The sequence below is a fragment of the Quercus suber genome, unplaced genomic scaffold (assembly GCF_002906115.3).
Source record: "Quercus suber isolate HL8 unplaced genomic scaffold, Cork oak 2.0 scaffold_86, whole genome shotgun sequence".
NCBI lineage: Eukaryota > Viridiplantae > Streptophyta > Magnoliopsida > Fagales > Fagaceae > Quercus > Quercus suber.
In genome coordinates, this window is record NW_027069551.1 from 536,770 (window position 1) to 556,776 (window position 20,007).

At 33.7% G+C, this 20,007-nt stretch overlaps 1 protein-coding gene across 1 annotated transcript; it reads left to right on the plus strand.

Moving 5' to 3' along the window:
- Positions 1-15,328: 15,328 nt before the first annotated feature.
- LOC111990617 (laccase-12) lies at positions 15,329-19,028 on the plus strand. The gene is made up of 6 exons (XM_024022402.2): positions 15,329-15,516; positions 15,636-15,787; positions 16,234-16,478; positions 16,697-16,825; positions 17,544-18,503; positions 18,609-19,028. Exons 1-6 carry the CDS (start codon positions 15,391-15,393, stop codon positions 18,737-18,739), a joined length of 1,743 nt encoding a protein of 580 aa, XP_023878170.1. The 5' UTR covers positions 15,329-15,390; the 3' UTR covers positions 18,740-19,028.
- The last annotated feature ends 979 nt before the right edge of the window (positions 19,029-20,007 follow it).

Here is a 20,007-nt window from a genome sequence, read left to right on the forward strand (position 1 = left end):
GCTTAGGCCAATGAGTATTATCATTGTGGTTTTCTTAGCTTCCATGTTAAATGTTAATGCATCATTTATTTGGACACAAAAATTAGAAAATTTAGATAAGATACATGACACAAAATTGGAGTCCAATTTATAATCTCCATAAAAGTGTGCAGGTAAAATGTTCTTGGTTAGGTTAATGAGCATTATCATTGTGGTTTTCTTGGCTTCCATGTTAAATGTTAATGCATCATTTATTTGGGCACAAAAAATTAGATTTAAATCTATTCTATGTACTAACAAAATTGGAGTCAAATTTATAATTTAATTAGATTTTTTTTTTTTTGAGTTTTGGTTAGGACAAGTGGCGCAAAATTGAGAATCCAATTGAAATCTAATTGAATTTTCTCTCTGCTTCACCTATTATTATATATATATATTAGGAAATTGGATTTTAGTATATCATTATATTTTATTAGCTAAAAAAAAGGGATATTTATTCTACGTTGGTTACGTGTGTCTAGTGTCCGTTGTCTATAGGTTAGACTCTTTTGTAGTTGTACTCTGGTTAAATAATGTATTATAAACATGGTCTCAATTCAACTAGAAAAGACGAAGGAAGAAGAAGGATGAATCAACCCAAAACAAACCAACTCAAACAAATCTGAAAACTCATCACAAATCCAACTTAAAATCAACCCAAAATAAAACCCAACATAAATTGATTTGAAAGACCCAAATCAGCCCCAAACCTAATTTGATCTTGCCGTTGCCACTACCATGGAGTGCTCGCCATTGCCATGAGAGAGAAAGTGAAGGACTAGACCTCAGATCTATTTAAAAATGCTGAAAATGGACTCGGATTGATATGGGTTTTTGTCAAAGTGACGTTTGGAGGTTTGTTTATAGGGTTTTAAAGTGCTCGTGTAAAATAAAAAAAGAAAAAAGAAAAAAAGTAGGTTCTTATGATAAAATAGAAAAAAAAATTAGAATGACTGATGTGAATGCTTTAAGTTTTATTAATGTGAATTTCAGTTAGTTTAACTAATAAAATTTTGAATTTAGTTTAATCAAAACAAACTTCATTCATGTTTTTAGCATAATGATGAATTGATGATCGTTAAATTAAGGACCTTGGTTTGTGTGGGTACCTGAGGACCGAGGAAGAAGCTGAGGGGTCATAATGTTGGTTGAGGGCCGAAGAGGAAGTTGAGGGGTCGCAGTAACGATGTGAAGGTACTGTAAGTCTCGGGTTCAAGAAAAGGAGTCGCCTTAGGGAGGGAAGTTGGGACCTATAAAGAGCAGGAGACAGTGGACAATAGAGAAGCTTTAGGCCTGGAGTAGCTTGTTGCATCCGCATTAATTAGGGCCACTAGCTTTATCAGCCGCATTAATGAGGAAGTGACTTGAGCAGTACAGGCCACAACTAAGTAGGTTCCTGCCACCATCCTCTCATATGTGAAAGGTAACAAGTGTCAGAAGAGGAGGTGTATGAGGGAGAAATCAATGGTAGAGATACAAAGGAAGGGGGCTATATAAGGAAGGGAAAGACCGCCAGAGTAGGGAGATGGTCTTTTTGGGAAAAAAGGTAAAGAGAAAAAGGAAGAAGAAAGAGGAACAGTGTGATCCTCCATTTGAATTTTTCTTCATCAAGAGCCTTTGTGTAAAGCTTGACAATTATTCGTATCTTGAATATAAGTCTGAGTTGTGAACATTAGTGTCCTCGGACAGAATACATTGTTATTGTCCTTTCCCATCTCTTACAAATCTCATTGCTTTAGGCCAAGTGTGTGGGGAACCTCCCACTATTCTAAGTGGGCTTGGGCCCTTTTATTCATTTTTCTGGTCCTTATAGTTTGAATATAGTCTAACCAAAATAAACCTTATTGTTGTTTTTGGCTTGATAATGAAGAGTAATCATCGTATATAGCTCTAGATCTTAGCTTGTCTATATAAAAAAAAGGTTTTATTAATATGCTTCTTAATTTTTTTATTATTTTGTTTGGATTAATGACCTCATTGTTCCTTTCAAAATTTGGAGGCATATGTGATCAAATGTAAATATTAGAAATTTGGAAAAATTTTCTGTCTAAAGGGAAAATAAGCAACAAAAAGTTTCTTCATTTGTTTTATTTTGTCTATTAGACAATGAAAATTTTCTTCACCATTAATTTTTGCAATAAACAGTAGCTAACAAAATTCTTTTCCTCATCTAATGTCTTAGGTGACAAAAATACAATATTCAACGATGAATTTTTTTGCCATCATAAACCTTGTTTATTATTATTCTGTTTTTCCTCTTTAATTTTTCTTGCATCTCGTTTCTCTCTAATCGACTAAAAGGTGATGGTGAAAGACTTGGCGATGGTTCCAGGGATGAGGGGCTAGTGTCAACAATTGGGTGTCAGGATCAATGATCTCGAATGGGATATGGTCCTCGAGGTGACAAAGCAACTCCAACAGCAATTTCAATGGTTAGGGATGTGCATGGATCGGGTTGATGAGTTTTTTCAACTCAACCCATCATGGTGGATTAAAAAAAAAATCAAATCTAACCCAACCCATCATAGGGGTCCAACCTAACCCACGTGGATTGGGTTGGACCCATGGGTTGGACATTTTTTTAATTATTATTATTAAATTGAGTATTAGAATAACACTACCACAAATAAGAGTAAATTTATAAACAAATAATCATGAGAATAACATCAGACAAACACAAACACAAACACAAACTATATGAGGAGAATTTAGAGTTTGGGTTTTATTTAGGAAAAGGGGAAAAAAAGTAAATAATAAAATTATATAATATATTTTTAATTTTAAATATATATTAAATATAGGTGCGTCGTGTTGAGTTAGGCGGATTTGTAAATCTTATGAATCGAGCTGAACTCAGCCCACTAAAAAAATAAAAAATAAAAATTATAACCCAACCCAACCTATCAACCCTTAAATACCGACCCAATCCGGCGGGTTGGGTTGGGTTGGATTGGGTCGGTTTTAATGGGTTAGCATGTTTGTAGCACACCTACAATGGTTTCATAAATATATATATATATATATACATCTCTCTCTCTCTCTCTCTCTCTCTCTCTCTCTCTCTCTCTCATGTGTGTGTGGAGGTTAGTGATTGTTGGTTGGAGTGGCATTGGTGGGTTATTGATGCCACTCCATTGTGGCACTCATTGGGAAACATAGGCGGAGCCGTGGAGGTGAGTGGTGGCGGATGAGGGTGTCTTTTCAATTGTTTGAGACTATTTGGGCATAGGAAGAGGAAAGAATTATGTGTCATATTTGGTAATTGTTGAGTTGGTGATTATGCGGTATTTTAATAAAGTTGACATTATTTTATTGGACTATCTTTTTTGAGAGAATTTCAACTTATGGCGTCAACTTCTAATGATAGCACTTTAGTATCGGACTAAAACATCAATCAGTTTTTGGTGTAGGCAGAGATTGAATCCTAAATCTCTTATTTTAATTATAAAAAATTTTAGGCGAAAAGCCACTTTTAGTCTCTACATTTTCAGGCGATTCCCATTTTAGTCCCTACATTTTATTTTTACCGCTTTTAGTCCCTATCTTTAAAAACGCTTCACGTTTTAGTCCCTGCCGTTACATCAGAAATGGAAATTGCATAGCTGGCAAACGGCATGCACTGTTGACCTGATGTGGCCATTAAAATAATAATAAAAAATGCCACATCAGTATTTAAGTTAAAAAAATTAATTTATTAATTTTAACTAAATAAAAAATTAAAAACATAATTAAAAAAAATCACAAATCGATAATAAAATTAAAAAAAAAAAAAAAAAACCCAACCCTGAGATCAAGAACAACAAGAACACAGTTCAAGATACCCAAAAAATAATCCAATCTCCAACAAACCCATAAACCTATATTTTCTTAGGAAGGAAAGAAACACAAAATAAACCCAAAAAATTTAGCTCAAATACAAATTTAGCTTAATTAGCACCAGAAATTTCAGCCGGGTCCTTGTTCAGCAACCCGAAGATGAGGTCGTGCGCGTGGAGCTCGCTAGCGCTGGGGGCGTGGGGGATGTCGGGAACTCGAGGGGCTTTTTTATGATGTTACACAGCGTGGTCTCGTTTGATGGAGCCGCAAAGGGCGTGTGACCGTAGATCATTTCGTAGATGAAGATCCCGAAGGCCCACCAGTCGACCGCGTTGCCTTGGGACCCGCTGGACGCCACCTCCGGCGACGCGTACTCGTGGGTCCCGACGAAGGAGCACGACCAGGCGTTGACCGGCTTTGCCACGAACAGCCAGTTCGGGGCTAAGATTTGAACTTTGCGTGACCGGAAGAGTTGGTTTGGGAGGCAGGAGAATGGCATGTGTGCTCCACGGGTGTACGACGGAGTCGATGGGTCTCGGTGTCTGGGGAGCACAATAGGGATTCGACGGCTGGGATTGCGTCTGAGTGTAGGGAGAGATCGAAGTCTGAGAGCATGATGTGCAACTCAAAAAACAACACCCAATCTGAGAGATCTGGGTGGTGTTTTTTTGAGTGAGTTTGAGTGAAGGAAAGAAAGTGTGTGTATGTGGGTGTTTTTTTCTTTTTTTTGTTTTAGATCTTGAACTGTGTTCTTGTTGTTCTTGATCTCAGGGTTGGGTTTTTTTTTTTTTTTTTTTAAATAATTTCATTATCGATTTGTGATTTTTTTAATTATGTTTTTAATTCTTTTTGTTTAGTTAAAATTAATAAATTAAAATTTTTAATTTAAATACTGACGTGGCATTTTTTATTATTATTTTAATGGCCACGTCAGGCCAACAGTGCATGCCGTTTGCCAGTTATGCAATTTCCGTTTCTGATGTAACGGTAGGGACTTAAACGAGAAGCGTTTTTAAGGATAGAGACTAAAAGCGGTAAAAATAAAATGTAGAGACTAAAATGAAAATCGCCTGAAAATGTAAGGACTAAAAGTGACTTTTTGCCAAAATTTTACTAGTTAAACTAACTAAAATTTTATCTCATCACATTGCGGGGATTGCATATTCACCAATTGCAGTTAATATGCTCCCAAAAAAAGCCCACATAGGTGGAGCAGAAAATCCAGGTAATAGAGGTTTGCACTTGTCATTTGGGCCAGCCTAGGCCCTTATCGAGTGTCGTTCGGCCAGTTGTTTGGGCTAAGCCTTTATTTGAACTATACAGTACACAGAATTAAATCCTCTCTGAGTTTGACCAATCCACCTAAACCTTTAATTTCAGAAACGTACCAAACCCATGACTGGCCGCCCACACCGTTAAGATTGGAGGCCTTTAGAAGATTTCAATGCCCTCTGTACTTGGTGCTACGTACTAGGCCTCTATAGTCTAAACCATATCTAAAGCAAGTCAATGGGCCCACGGAGGAAACCTTTTGGCAAAAATGCAAAACTGATCCTCTAACTTTCACGTTTTTTCATTTCAGTCCTCTAACTTTTAGTTTTGTCAATTCAGTCCTCTAACTTTCAATTTTTGTCAATTGAAGACTCCGTTACAAATCTGTTACTGCTGCCATTACTACTGCCAAAACGACGCCGTTTTCATGGTTTTTTTTTTTTTTTTTTTTAAATTCGGAATTAAAAGAAAAATCTGCAAAAAGAAAAAGAAAAAGAAAACATTAAGGCAAGTCGTCGTTCCCCTTCCCTGAATAAAAAAAAAAAAAAAAAGAATTCGTTCCCCTTCACTGAATCAAAACGGAAAAAAAAAAAGGACGGCTTGGATTGCTAGGACTTTGCCTATTTTGATTGCTTTGGTTCCGTCCTCTAGGCTCAGTTGGTTTCGTGATTTGCTTTTGGGATTTGCTAAGCGAGGGAAGCTCTTGCAGTATTCGTCAAAGGTAACTGTTTGATGAATTGATAGATTGTGTTGGTATTTTTTTTTTCTTGCATTTGGGTCTGTTTGTTTGCAGAGAAATTGGAGGGGAAAGAGGAGGAAAAGAAATTAGAAATTTTGTAATTGCGTCTTAGTCTCTGTTTTATGTTTTGGATAATGGGGTTGAATTTTCTTGACTTGAATATCTTAGAGTATGATATTTTCTCACATGTTGTTTTGCTGGTTTTTTCTTTTCCTAAATTTATTGGCAACTTAGAGAAGCTTTAGTATATTTGGAATTGGAGTCGTGCTACTTGGCTTAGATGGAAATCTGGATTTTGTGTTATATATGGCGTAGCTTCTAAGAAAATTTGAAGGTTTGTATCCTTTTAGAATGTTTGCTTTTCTGAATTCCAATATGTTTTTATCAAACCATCAGCTTAGTACTCTTGTTCCAACTTCCAAACATACCCAAGATGCTAAACAGGTTTAAACTCTCACATAAAAACCAAACATAAAATCCCTTCTTTTCGTTTTGATTCAGTGAAGGGGACGAATCCCTTTTTCTTTTTCTTTTTTTTTTGTTTTGATTCAGGGAAGGGGAACGACGTCCCTTAATGTTTTTTTTTTTTTTTCAGATTTTTCTTTTAATTCTGAATTAAAAAAAAAAAAAAAAAACCATGAAAACGGCGTCGTTTTGGTAGCAGTAACGACAGCAGTAACAGATTTGAAACGGAGCCTTGAATTGACAAAAATTGAAAGTTAGAGGACTGAATTGACAAAACTGAAAGTTAGAAGACTGAAATGAAAAAACGTGAAAGTTAGAGGGTCAATTTTGCATTTTTGCCAAACCTTTTAATTGATCCATTCCTGCAAGTCTACAGCTCTACACAAATGATAAAACTTCTCTCACAATTTCACGACAGTAAGCTGATAAGTTGTGCCAACTGCCAAAAGTTTCTTAGTGCAACTGACAATTCATGCCATTTCTAATAAAAACGTGGTTCAAATGCTCCCTCGCCCATTGCAATTATTTAATTTTATATATATAGCCTGCGTTTGGATTGCACGGTAAGTTGCGGCACGTTTTCCGTTTCACGTTTTCTCCTTTTTTTTTTTTTTTTTTTTTGCCGGCTTTTTGACTTTGGGGACAAAATTTACTGTGCATATACTGTGCGTGCACTGTTTATGCACTGTTCATGTACTGTTCACGCAATATTTAATATTAAAAGTGGGTCTCACAATACTATTCACACATTTAAAAATTATTTTACTACAGTATTTTCAGCAACAATCAGTTTTTAGCAACTTTCAGCAACAATAAGTGCTATCCAAACGGACCCTAAAATAAAGGTGTTAATAGTAAGTTAATGTGAAAATCAATAACTTGCTAGTTCAACAAATTTTGAAAAATATTATGAAAAGTTGATGTGCTTGCCTAGTCTTTTAACCAATCCTTCATACAAACTTTCTTGCTTTTGTGTCAACTAGGTACCCATTTGTTATTTTATTAACCTAGAGGGCATGGGCGTCGCCTCTGGATCCTGGAACACTAATTGTTGGGTTCTATTTTTCTTTTCTAGCTGAATAATTGCTGGGTCTACTTATTTCTTCTACTTCAGCTTTTGGTTGAATTAATTTAATTCTCCAATCATTTAGGACCACTAAATATATATCTGCTGGTGGTTATGTGCCAAGATAGTATCATAACCTCAAAAAAGAAATAATGTCTTGTGTTTATTTATTTATTTTCTTAAATTAAAATCCTGGAGTAAAATGGTATTGTTACTTAACGGCAGATTATTACCGAATTTGAATGAAAAGACTGAATTGACTCATTTTAATTTAACAGAGTGAGTTCCCTAAAAAAAAAAAAAAAAAAAAAAAAGGTTAACAACGTGAAGAATTAAATTGAACAAAAAAAGACCATTGAAAGCAAAATGGACTTAATTGAAATTTAACTTCTTCTTTTTTATTTTTTCTTATATATATATATATATATTTTTTTTTATGGATATAACAATAACTATTTCTAACATCGCCAATTATTGGCAGTTATCATTTTTTTTTTCTCACTAGATAAAAAGTTCAAGAGATACAACATTTTTTTTTCTTATATATAATTTTTGATATGGTCAATCATAATTAATGCATAATAAAATTAATATCAGTAATGGAAATGATGTAAATCCAATCAAAATAGATCATATAAATAAGAGTTTACGCAAAAAGTTTGAGAACTTTTATTCATTCTACAATTTTTCAATACAATTGAGACCCATCGAGATAGTGGCGGCTCCAAGAATGTTTTTCAGGATGGTCATTAAGGAGCATAAATTATACAATATTTGATAATAAAAAAAGATAATTATATCTCATTATCAATACTGCAAACTATATTTCTTTCAAAATTTTAGTTAAATAAAATTTTTCTTGAATTTTTCTTTTTGTTTGTGTAGGGACTGGATTTGAATACTTCTTCTATTGGATGAATGGACTCAGACTCAATTAGCCCAATACAATAAATTTATAGAAAATGGGTTTAAGAACTAGGCCTTTGATGGTGAGCCGCTCTTCCCTTCTATGATCTTGATTGGCCGAGAACAGGATTGTCCTCGGCGATATTTCTTGACAATTTTGGACTTTCTTCGTTCATCCTCAGACGTTTCTTCTTTCTCGGCGTGGGCCTTGGGCTTAGTATAAAATGAGCCGGGATTGCCAAATTCTTTGAACCCACAGTTTGTAAAGGCCCAATATATTGTTAAAAAGACCAAAGTTTGACTACAAACTTAGTTGAAGCCTAAGACTACAACTTTCACTAAACAAATTAACATGACTGCATATTTTGAAAATCTAACCGCTGAATTATATGTTTTTTATAGTCTTAAAACACATATCAAGTTTTATGTCAATTAGATATTATTTACTATTTGATTTGTAAACTTATTTTTTGCGTATAATTTTAAACTACAAAAACTATAAAATAAAACATTTGATTAATGACATAAGTTATTGATTTTTAATTTTCTTGAAGTATTGCAAGGATGAAAGATATAAGAAAAAAATGCAATCTAATTGTGGAATTGTAAAAATTCATATCCAATAAAAAAAATATTGAGTGGAGTTGAAGCCTTAATTTACAGACAAATTTATTGCTAAACTTTGTCCAAAATTTAATTATATTGGACTTAAAAAAAATTAGGATGGTTACATATTTTTTTTAAGGTAAAAAAATCATAAAATTTTTAAATTATATATAATAATATATTTTTTTTAAGGCTAGGGTGGTCATGTGACCACCTCACTCTAACGTGGAGCCGCCAGTGCATCGAGAGCACCCTAGAATACCCCGAGTTGACAATATCAATATGTTTGGTTGTACTTGTACTGTACACACTGGTTTCGCCGTTTTAACTCAAAATCAAAATCCTTGTGAACCAGAAGTACTTGGATATGGACCTTTGGGCCTTCGAACTTTGCTCATCAGATTTTTCAGAGGCTAAGGAACTGTCTGGCACGTACATTTAAACACATATTTTTAATTTTTAAATAACATTATATCTATTTTCATATATTTTTTGACCTACACATATTTAAAAAAAAAAAATTAAAAACTGTTGTTTAAATACACGTACCAAATATTTTTCAGAGACAACACGTACACAGTATATCAGATGTGACCGGGTATAGCTCGTTCTCGCTGACTTTTAGAAGTGTGATGTACTTCTTTTTCTTTTTTAAATTAAGGTCCAAGCTAACGTGGCCAAACGGGACAAGACGTAAGTAGTTGAGTTGTTCAATTCGTTCCTTTCATTTCTGTTATAATTTGGTATTGGAAAAGGACTTTGTTATCAGCTTCGAATAATTGCTTGAATTTTCGGGACAAATGAATAAGTGGTGACTCACAAGGAGGAAAAAAAAGAAACAAGCTTTACCAATTTGTGGGTTTGTTGTGTTTATATTAAGTAAGGTACAAGCAGTGCTTTGCTTGAATCATAGTAATCAATCAATGTTTATTTCTTAACTCTCTCTTAAGTTTCCCTGAAATTTCCGTTCAAATGACCTTGGGTTACTTGAAGATTGGTTATAGCAAACCAAAGGTATTTGAACTTGAGCAGTTGATCTAATTCCCTTTTTAATGAGCCTAAAAATCCATATAAGGGAAGGGACACAGATAATGATGGATCTTTTCTTTTTTTGGCCATATAGATAATGATGGATCACTTGTAAGGATAGGAATAATAAAATCTTGAGAGAGAGAGAGAGAGAGAGAGAGAGAGAGAGAGAGAGAGAGAGAGGCTCTACATTGTGAAAAAAAAAAAAAATTAAAAACTGTTGTTTAAATACACGTACCAAATATTTTTCAGAGACAACACGTACACAGTATATCAGATGTGACCGGGTATAGCTCGTTCTCGCTGACTTTTAGAAGTGTGATGTACTTCTTTTTCTTTTTTAAATTAAGGTCCAAGCTAACGTGGCCAAACGGGACAAGACGTAAGTAGTTGAGTTGTTCAATTCGTTCCTTTCATTTCTGTTATAATTTGGTATTGGAAAAGGACTTTGTTATCAGCTTCGAATAATTGCTTGAATTTTCGGGACAAATGAATAAGTGGTGACTCACAAGGAGGAAAAAAAAGAAACAAGCTTTACCAATTTGTGGGTTTGTTGTGTTTATATTAAGTAAGGTACAAGCAGTGCTTTGCTTGAATCATAGTAATCAATCAATGTTTATTTCTTAACTCTCTCTTAAGTTTCCCTGAAATTTCCGTTCAAATGACCTTGGGTTACTTGAAGATTGGTTATAGCAAACCAAAGGTATTTGAACTTGAGCAGTTGATCTAATTCCCTTTTTAATGAGCCTAAAAATCCATATAAGGGAAGGGACACAGATAATGATGGATCTTTTCTTTTTTTGGCCATATAGATAATGATGGATCACTTGTAAGGATAGGAATAATAAAATCTTGAGAGAGAGAGAGAGAGAGAGAGAGAGAGAGAGAGAGAGAGAGAGAGGCTCTACATTGTGAATCATGTTTTTTTTGTACATTTTAAGTTTTCTAACTAATTTCTTAATAGTTGAATTCATTAGTTGTATAATTAATATTGAAGCATTTAAAAGCATATCAGTAAGTCATAAATTTGAGGTTCATAAAAAAAAAGTCATAAATTTGATACTTAGAACTCAAATGGATTAATTTGGTTGATTCTTATTGATCAAGGCGTAAGATATGAGGTCATAGTCTCTAATTCACTAAGCGAATATGATCAAATAGAATATTGATCATTATAAAAGATAAAGATAATGAACAAAAGTACCCATATAATTCCTAGCAACCTTTTGAATTTTTTGTCATAGCTTTCTATGATGTTTCCACATGCTACCTCAATAAAACCATCAAATACACTTTTGTTTCGTTAAGTAATAGACATCAGCTTTTCCTTTTCGCAAAAAAAAGATGCTAATTGATACTGCTAAACCTTCATTTTGAGTGTGAACAAGAATCTATTCTTTTTTTTTTTTGGATCAGACAGTCCATAACACGAATAATTTGTTCAAAGTTGTACAATTTCGCACCCACCATAACAACCAATGAAAATGAAAACCAAAGAAAAAAACAGTAAGCAACCTGAAGAAAATAAAAACAATAAAGGAATTTCTGCTCTTCAGTCAATTTTTTCCTTTCATTTTATTTTATTTTATTTTTCTTTAGCATTACTTATAACGACTTGTCATGTACATTTAAATTTCTTGTTAAGATTATGAAAAGTCAGTAACAAACTCACCCAACTATGTTAATTGCTCTTTCATTATTCATCCTCGCCTGTCTAATCCTAACCATCCTTTTCTTCTCAAAAAAAAAACAAAAAAAACAAAACATTACATCCTTCCATTCCAAGAGACTTAACGGTTGTCATACAAAAACTTTGAGCTTTGAGCTTGGTTGCTATCACTCAGTTGTAGTTGTAGCCATCCATTCTTTTAGAGAATTAGGCAAACACGCTAGGATTTAGCAATGATCTATCACCCTTACTTGTGCTTTAAGATTTTTGTACAACTTCCAGGCTTAAACCAGTCTATTTTTTCTTTTGAAAAGGTTATAATTTTGCTGATATTGACTAGTATTCAATTTTCGGATATAAGGATTACAACTAGCTGTCACCAATGTTGATGCATGTGATCTTATTTATTTTTTTTGCCAAGAGTCAATTGAATCATTAAGTTCTATACAAGATCACTCAACTGGGATCCAAATGCCAACTAGTCTAAAGGTCATCTATCGTTGTAATGTTGATGTGATAATTTCAAGAAAAAAAATTGACAAGTTCTATAGTTACTGTAATGTTGATGGGATAATTTCATGAAAAAGAATGCCAAATTCTATAGTTACAGCAAGTATATTTTTATTTAGCTTTTGAATGTTTCAATTGTGTGGTCTCCATCAATCATAGACAAAACCCTACCCTTTTTTTGTTTTGTTTTTGTTTTGTTTCTTTCTCTTTGGAAGGGAGTGTAGGGGCATTTAACAAAGGGACTCTAGCCTTGAACATTATTTTCCTTTTGGTCACGGAGATCCACTAGAATGGGAAATTTCGTTTTCCCCTGTCGGATGTGAATTTTATGATTATGTATTTCCATCTCTTTCCAACTTTTTGATGATCACACACAACATTACTGTGAAAATAGATAAAAGAAAAAGGCTCTTTGTTAGCACCTAATAACATTTCAAAGAATACCAAGTTAGCATTTCAGGAGGAATAATATTAAAGACATTCAATTTACATTCGATAATACGATAAGTTATAATTAGAACAAAATCAATTTTACATGAGTCCATTATTATTACCACTTTTTTTAACAACAATCACAACATGTTAATTATGTCCGTAGTTGTGAAATTTTAAAATCAATTTTGTGTTTAGATTTATTGCTTTAGAGGAAGCTGACCCAAAATCACCTCAATAGATCCCAATCAAATATCACCATGAACAAATCATTAGCGGGTGAGATAGAAAATTGAGGATCCTGGGTCTTGTTTGGTTTATCAAACATACAAAACGTGCATGACAAAAATGCCAATAAAACATTTCCTATAGACCATTCGTGTTTATTGTTTAGTGACGGGCTACCTAATTCTTGTGTAATTTCATCGATCTAATTTATCTGTGTTTAAGTATCCCCAACTAAATGACTGTTGGACCCAATCAAATCTCCTTTTGTATTATTTTTATATACAATATGGTTGCCACCAAATAAAAAACATATATATTTCTGTACTCATTTTTCCTTTCAAAGGAGACTTGATTTAGTCGGTGGTTATGGTCCACCCAGTGTAAAGCAAACTTGTACACTTAAACTCTCCCATGTCTTTGTGTATGTGTTTTCAACCAACCGATCATCCTTACCCGTTTGGGCCATCATGGTACTCGTAAGTGGGCTCACATGTGAACCTTCGTCTAGTCTATGTAGTTTGTACGTAGATTTCAGTCATTAATCATGATGAGATCTATAACCAAAAATAAATAAATATATGAGAAATGGTCAATAGTCTAATACTTCGTTACCCAATTTTATTTGGCTATCCCCATCAAACAAGTAATTGTTGGTATTGTTTAGCATAGAAAGCAATTGTTGGTAATGGTTATGCGCTTATTTGTTTCTTTTTTCTTTTTTTTTTTTTTTTTTTTTTTTGAGAAGCATGCGCTTATTTTTTTCAAAGTAGACAAAAATACAAAAAAAATAAACAAATGAATTAAATTATTTTCATTTTTAAAAAAAGCCAAGCCAAAGAGACCCCAAAATAATATTGTACCAAAGAGATGGTGTTACATATAATTGGTGGACCCACTTGATGCGTGGGAATGAAAACTTAGAACTTAGAAGGATACTGGCCCGTAAAGGGATCGGAGCAATTTGCAAGACTTTAACCCCACAAGGGCCAATTTGCATTGGTTTGATTTGATAATGGATCTAATTGAAACTATGAACCCAAACGATATAGTTCTTCTTCCTTTTTTTTTTTCTTTTTTTGTGGGGTCAGCAAACGATTTAGTTCTTGAACAAGGGTTGGTTATTTATAGATTATTTGAGTTGTTTATTTGTATTGAAGAAACTATTTGGATATATTAATGATTTGGACACTTACATTAAGAAATTAGTTAATTAAGTGGTTTTAAAAAACTGATTAAATTGTGTTTAGGACATTTATTTCTGGAAATATGTCTTGAGGTTTAAGAAAGTGGCTGAGTTGTATAAAGGAAGGATATTCAAACGAACTTTTTTAAGGACATAAAAACAGAAAAATAAGCAGAAGTCGAAGAAGAAAAAAAAAAAATCTTGTGATTAACTTAATTTAGTTGGTTTATTTTATTAAGAATAAAAACAAATTAATGAATGCTCTAAAGGCACTGATTTATGAAATATTTAAGAAAAAAAATTTAAGAGAAAAAATTATATTGACTGCTTTTTATATTTTTCATGAAAATAGTATTAAATATTTCCTAAAATAGTTTATTAATATTTGTCTTAAATTAACCGTTAACAAAACTCTTTTAAGAAAATAATAAGTTTAAAAATATGATTGTATTTTATTTTATTTTTATAAAAATTAAATTTTAGAAAGTTGTATTTAGTATGATCCAATACATAATTTGCTTTGGTTTTGAATAAAAAAAAAAATTTAGAACCAAAAATTGGCACGGTTCTTATATTTTTTCACCTACCCTAAGAATTGAACCAATCGGAACCCCAGTTGCCAGACTCATCAAAGAATTCTTATTTGAAGTACTTTTCCCATAAAGGAGTGGACTTTAGGCAGGGCCTTTTCATTTGTCGCTGCTTTTTCTATTTCCACAATTCTAAGGAACAGGACAAGTTGGACTAATGCAAGAATTATGAACTATCCCTTTCTCTAAGCCTTTTATCACATATCAAAGTCACCCCATCGATTAAGAGAGGCCAAGTTAATAGAAAATGAATATTTTCACTCAGAAAAATACAAGTAAAAAACGTAAGTGAATTAATGTCTTTTTAAGGAACTAAGGGTGGTGACCTTAACATATATAACCTAGGCTTAGTATTTTTCTTTTCAATGGTAATATTGATTGTCAACATTAGAGTGCTCCATGACTATATATCCTTCTTGGCTTTCTTTTCTCATATGAAAAGAAGAAAAAAAAAAAAAAATTCACTCGTTTTCACATGCAAAATATGAGCATCAAATTAATGGTACTTTTAATTATTAGGTAATACAAAAAGCAGTGAAACAAATTTACCGCAAATTCTCACATAATAATGATGCTTTTGTTGAAAAGATTCAACCCCAAAAGAAAGAAGGCTTGTTAAGCAAGCGTTTAAAGAAATTATGCACTAAATTTGATAGGCCAGTGGGTGCAACAACTCTTTTTAGAGTTGAACTAAGTTAGCCCGGGAATCTGACCATTTTTTCCCAATCAAAACCTAATCTGCCAACCTCAAACAACTTTCTCTCTCCTATAACCTACTATAAATAGAGCCTCTTGTCTCTCACTACTCTTCACTGAAATTATCACCTCAAGCATCATTAGTCATACAAAGCCTTCGCAGAGATGGAAGCCCCCAAGAACATTTTTGCCAATTCTCAATGCTCTTTCATCATCTTTGGCATTTTTCTTCTCTTTGCTTCTTCGGCAATGACTTTGGCAAATCCCATTACTCACCAACACGAATTTGTTGTATGTCTTCCTCTTCTATATATCTCTTTCTGTTTTTCACTTTTTTTTTTTTTGTTTGTTTGTTGTTGCTTCTTCTGCTTCTTCCTTTTGAATGCTAACTAGTGTTTGGCATGAAATAGATTCAAGCAACACCAGTGAAGAGGCTGTGCAAAACCCAGAACGCCATCACGGTGAATGGGCAATATCCAGGTCCAACCTTGGAAGTGAATAATGGTGACACTGTGGTTGTCAAAGTCACTAACAAAGCTCAATACAATGTCACCATTCACTGGTAAGTGCCTGATGATTGAGCTCTATTGAGTATTCAACATACATATATGAAATTTCTCATCTCTTATTAAGGATCTATTTGGGATCTACTTATTTTGCTGAAACTGAAAACTTTTTATTGAAAGTACTATAAATAAATATAAAAGTTAGCTGAAATAGTACAGTGAGACTCATGAATAGTACCAAAAAGTGAAATGGTGCCTATGAATAGTAGTAAAAATAAGCTGAATAGTAACATAAGTTGACAAAAAATAAGTTATCCAAATGCAACTTAAGTTATTATTGTAGCTATTGAATAAAGAAACAAAAAATCTTTATGCATGGGACATGCATTCATATATGGTCACATTACATAGAAAAATCCTCCTACTTATTGCAATGGAAAATTTTCTTTTACTTTACTATTCTTTTTATAAAATTAATATTTAAATACTTTTTATTTTCTAGGCATGGTATTCGACAATTGAGAACAGGATGGGCAGATGGACCAGAATTTGTGACTCAATGCCCAATTCGGCCAGGAGGGAGTTACACATATCGTTTCACAATTCAAGGACAAGAAGGGACATTGTGGTGGCATGCTCATAGCTCATGGCTTAGGGCCACTGTTTATGGAGCTCTAATTATTCATCCTAAAGAAGGAGATTCATACCCATTCCCAAAGCCAAAGCGTGAAACAGCTCTTCTTCTTGGTAATTAAATTGATGCTCCTTTATTTCACAAATACCACTTGATTTCTCTCTTTTTCCTTTTTGGCATTAATTATTATTATTTTTTAAAAGCGACAATTTTAATTGTTATGATGACATAGTGTGGAAACAAGATCTTGGTTTTGAAAATTATGATTGTAATGATGATGAACAATTTATGTATCTAATTAACGGTGATAATAATTAACTTTGATTGTTAGGTGAATGGTGGAATGCAAATCCTATCGATGTTGTGAGAGAGGCAACTAGAACAGGAGCTGCTCCAAACGTGTCTGATGCATACACCATCAATGGTCAACCTGGTGATCTTTACAATTGCTCCAGCAAAGGTTTGCTTCTAAGAATTAATGAATCTTTTAATAAATTAATTAGTTATCATTTCAATCTTATAAATCATTGTATAATATTTTAGGTGCTATTCATGACACCCCCACATGATAAGCAATCAAATCTAGTAAAGAACCAATAATATGACACAGAAAAATGTGTATACTCTCCACACATATAGTTGACAAATTATGGACTGCCTTTAATTTGTAAACTACCATTTTTTTTAGAATCGATTTGAAAGCTACCAAAAATAAAGTAATAATATTTTTTTGGGTAGAAATAAACTAATAATAATTACAACAGTACGACAATGACAACGAGAAAATTATTGTAATACATTAAATTGCGTAGATACCCTTTTGCTTCTTTTTATTTTTTTGGTCATCAATTACTACCTAGATTTTTTTTCCCTTGTTTGGGCAAAGAATAACAATTGGGCCTAGCGACTTGGCTTTGACATGGGCTACTAGTCTTAAAAAAAAAAAACCAATTCTGATTATCCACCAAGGTTTTATTTTGGGTAGTAAATTGATAAAAAATTTATCATATGCATGATTATTCTATCTTGATTTCAAACGATATGACCTGCATGACTTGATAGCCTATGCAGGCACTTTCATAGTCTAAGCTTTTTTGTAGTGAAATTGACAATTGTTTCATCATATGCATGGCTTAATTTCAAAGAAGATGACCTATACGACTTGATTGCCTATGCAGACACTTTGATTGTTCCAATAGACTCCGGCGAGACCAACCTCATCCGAGTCATCAATGCCGCTTTGAACCAACCGCTATTCTTCACAATTGCAAACCACAAGCTCACAGTTGTTGGAGCTGATGCCTCCTACACCAAACCATTCACCACCACAGTACTCATGCTAGGACCTGGCCAAACCACTGATGTTTTGATCAATGGTGACCAAGCTCCAGCTAGATACTACATAGCAGCACGAGCTTATGCAAGTGCCCCAAATGCACCATTTGACAACACCACCACCACAGCCATTCTTGAATATAAGTCTGCCCCTTGTGCTGCCACAAATTGTGCAGCAAGCAAACCAATTATGCCTCCTCTACCGGCTTTCAATGACACACCAACTGTCACTGCATTTTCTAACAGTTTTAGAAGTCCTAGGAAAGTGGAAGTGCCAACTGAACTTGATGAGAGCCTCTTCTTCACAATTGGCCTTGGACTCAACAAATGCCCACAACATTTGAAAGCCAGGAGGTGTCAAGGACCTAATGGAACACGCTTTACTGCCAGCATGAACAATGTGTCTTTTGTGTTCCCAAAAAATATTTCTATTTTGCAGGCATATCAACAAGGCATACCAGGAGTTTTTACCACTGATTTCCCAGCAAACCCACCATTGCAGTTTGATTATACCGGCAATGTTAGCCGCTCCCTTTGGCAACCTGTTCCAGGGACGAAAGGGTACAAGTTGAAGTTCGGGTCAAGAGTGCAGATTGTGTTACAAGACACAAGTATCTTCACCCCTGAGAACCACCCAATTCATCTTCACGGATACGATTTCTACATCATTGCAGAGGGTTTTGGAAATTTCAATTCTAAGACTGATACCTCAAAGTTTAACCTTGTTGATCCACCTCTTAGGAACACAGTGGCAGTACCTGTGAATGGATGGGCAGTCATTAGATTTGTTGCTGACAATCCAGGTAAATTTTCATTAGTTCACATAGATTATAATTTCCAATATACTAACTGTTATTTCATAGATATGAATTCAACCATCTAATGTTTAAAATCATATGTTTATATAGGTGCCTGGCTAATGCATTGTCACTTGGATGTTCATATCACCTGGGGCTTGGCCATGGTGTTCTTTGTAGACAATGGACTTGGGGAATTGCAGACCATACAGCCTCCTCCATTAGATCTTCCACTTTGTTAGGATAATCAACAAAAATACACACCAACAAATTCACAAGCCCAGTAACTGGGGTTACTATTTTTCTACTATTACTATTCAATTTCTCTGTTCTTGTTTCCCTGCATTTGGGGACCCAGTTCTTGTTATGTTTCATTGTTCTTTTTGATAGATAAAGAGGGTTTAGAGAGGAGATGGCGAAGTAATTGCAATACTATGTACCATCTATTTATCTGTACCCTACACATTTCTGGATTTAGTTGTATTTTTTTCTATATCTAATGTTAAAGAATGAATTAAAAAGTTTTGAATATTTTTATGGTGTGCGCCTTTTATTTGTATTCAGTCAATTTACGGATCCTTCTTATTTCTAGTACGGTAACAATGTACATAGACTAAAGAAACATGAACAATATAATGTGGAAAGCATCACAAAATGCCAGATTTTGAAGGTAGCCCTTATGCCATGTATCTTGGAGGATGTTGGTTAAAGCTAACAAAGCAGAGCAAGAGAGAGCAAAACTCAAAAGTGTGTAATAAAAAATGTAAAGGATAGCATCCATCTTGTCCACGAAAGAAGCAAACATCAGAACTTTTTTCTGAGAGACCAAAAAAAAAAAAAAAAAAAAAAAAAAAAAAACACAAAAGAATGCCTGTGTACACATTTGGTCCACTAGTAACATACACGAGATGCACATTGAGGGCAATCTGCAACCACCATACCAAAGTGATGCTGATGTTTACTAAAGTCAAAACATATAATCTAATATACTTTGTCATCAAATTTAAGAAACCAAATATACTTTGTCATCAAATTTAAGAAACCAAATATGCCATATGATTCTACCTCTAAAGATGAGTCAAAGTGGGTACAACACTGAAATGATGAAGGACAGAAGGAAACAAACTACAAATAACCCAGGAGCCATTCTTCTAATCTTTGACCGCTAATAAAAAACAATTGCTAGCCTCCAACTTCCCAAAGTTTTTCAAACATGGAAGGAATGTAAATATAGAAAATACAAGGTGAGGAATTGAAGTTGAAAAAATTGGTGGTTGCATTCTGATTGAACAATATGTTTAGCTTCTTAAGACAGAGAGGGTCAGGGAAACGGCCTAACATCTAAATATAAGTCCACAATCAGACCAACTACAATATAAGATAAAACAAAATAAAATACAACAAAACAACCAATCCTCAGTCGCAAAATTTTTCGGTCAACTATGGATTCTTAATAGACTAATCAATGAACATTCTTGCAAAAAAATTCGTAAAAGGATTGGGGAAAATA

What these genes read in the sequence shown, in the direction of transcription:
- LOC111990617 (XM_024022402.2), top strand. Translation starts at nt 15,391, where the DNA reads ATGGAAGCCCCCAAGAACATTTTTGCCAATTCTCAATGCTCTTTCATC. An exon ending in CTCACCAACACGAATTTGTT is followed by an intron (nt 15,517 to 15,635) that starts GTATGTCTTCCT and finishes GGCATGAAATAG; the next exon opens with ATTCAAGCAACACCAGTGAA. An exon ending in TGAAACAGCTCTTCTTCTTG is followed by an intron (nt 16,479 to 16,696) that starts GTAATTAAATTG and finishes TTTGATTGTTAG; the next exon opens with GTGAATGGTGGAATGCAAAT.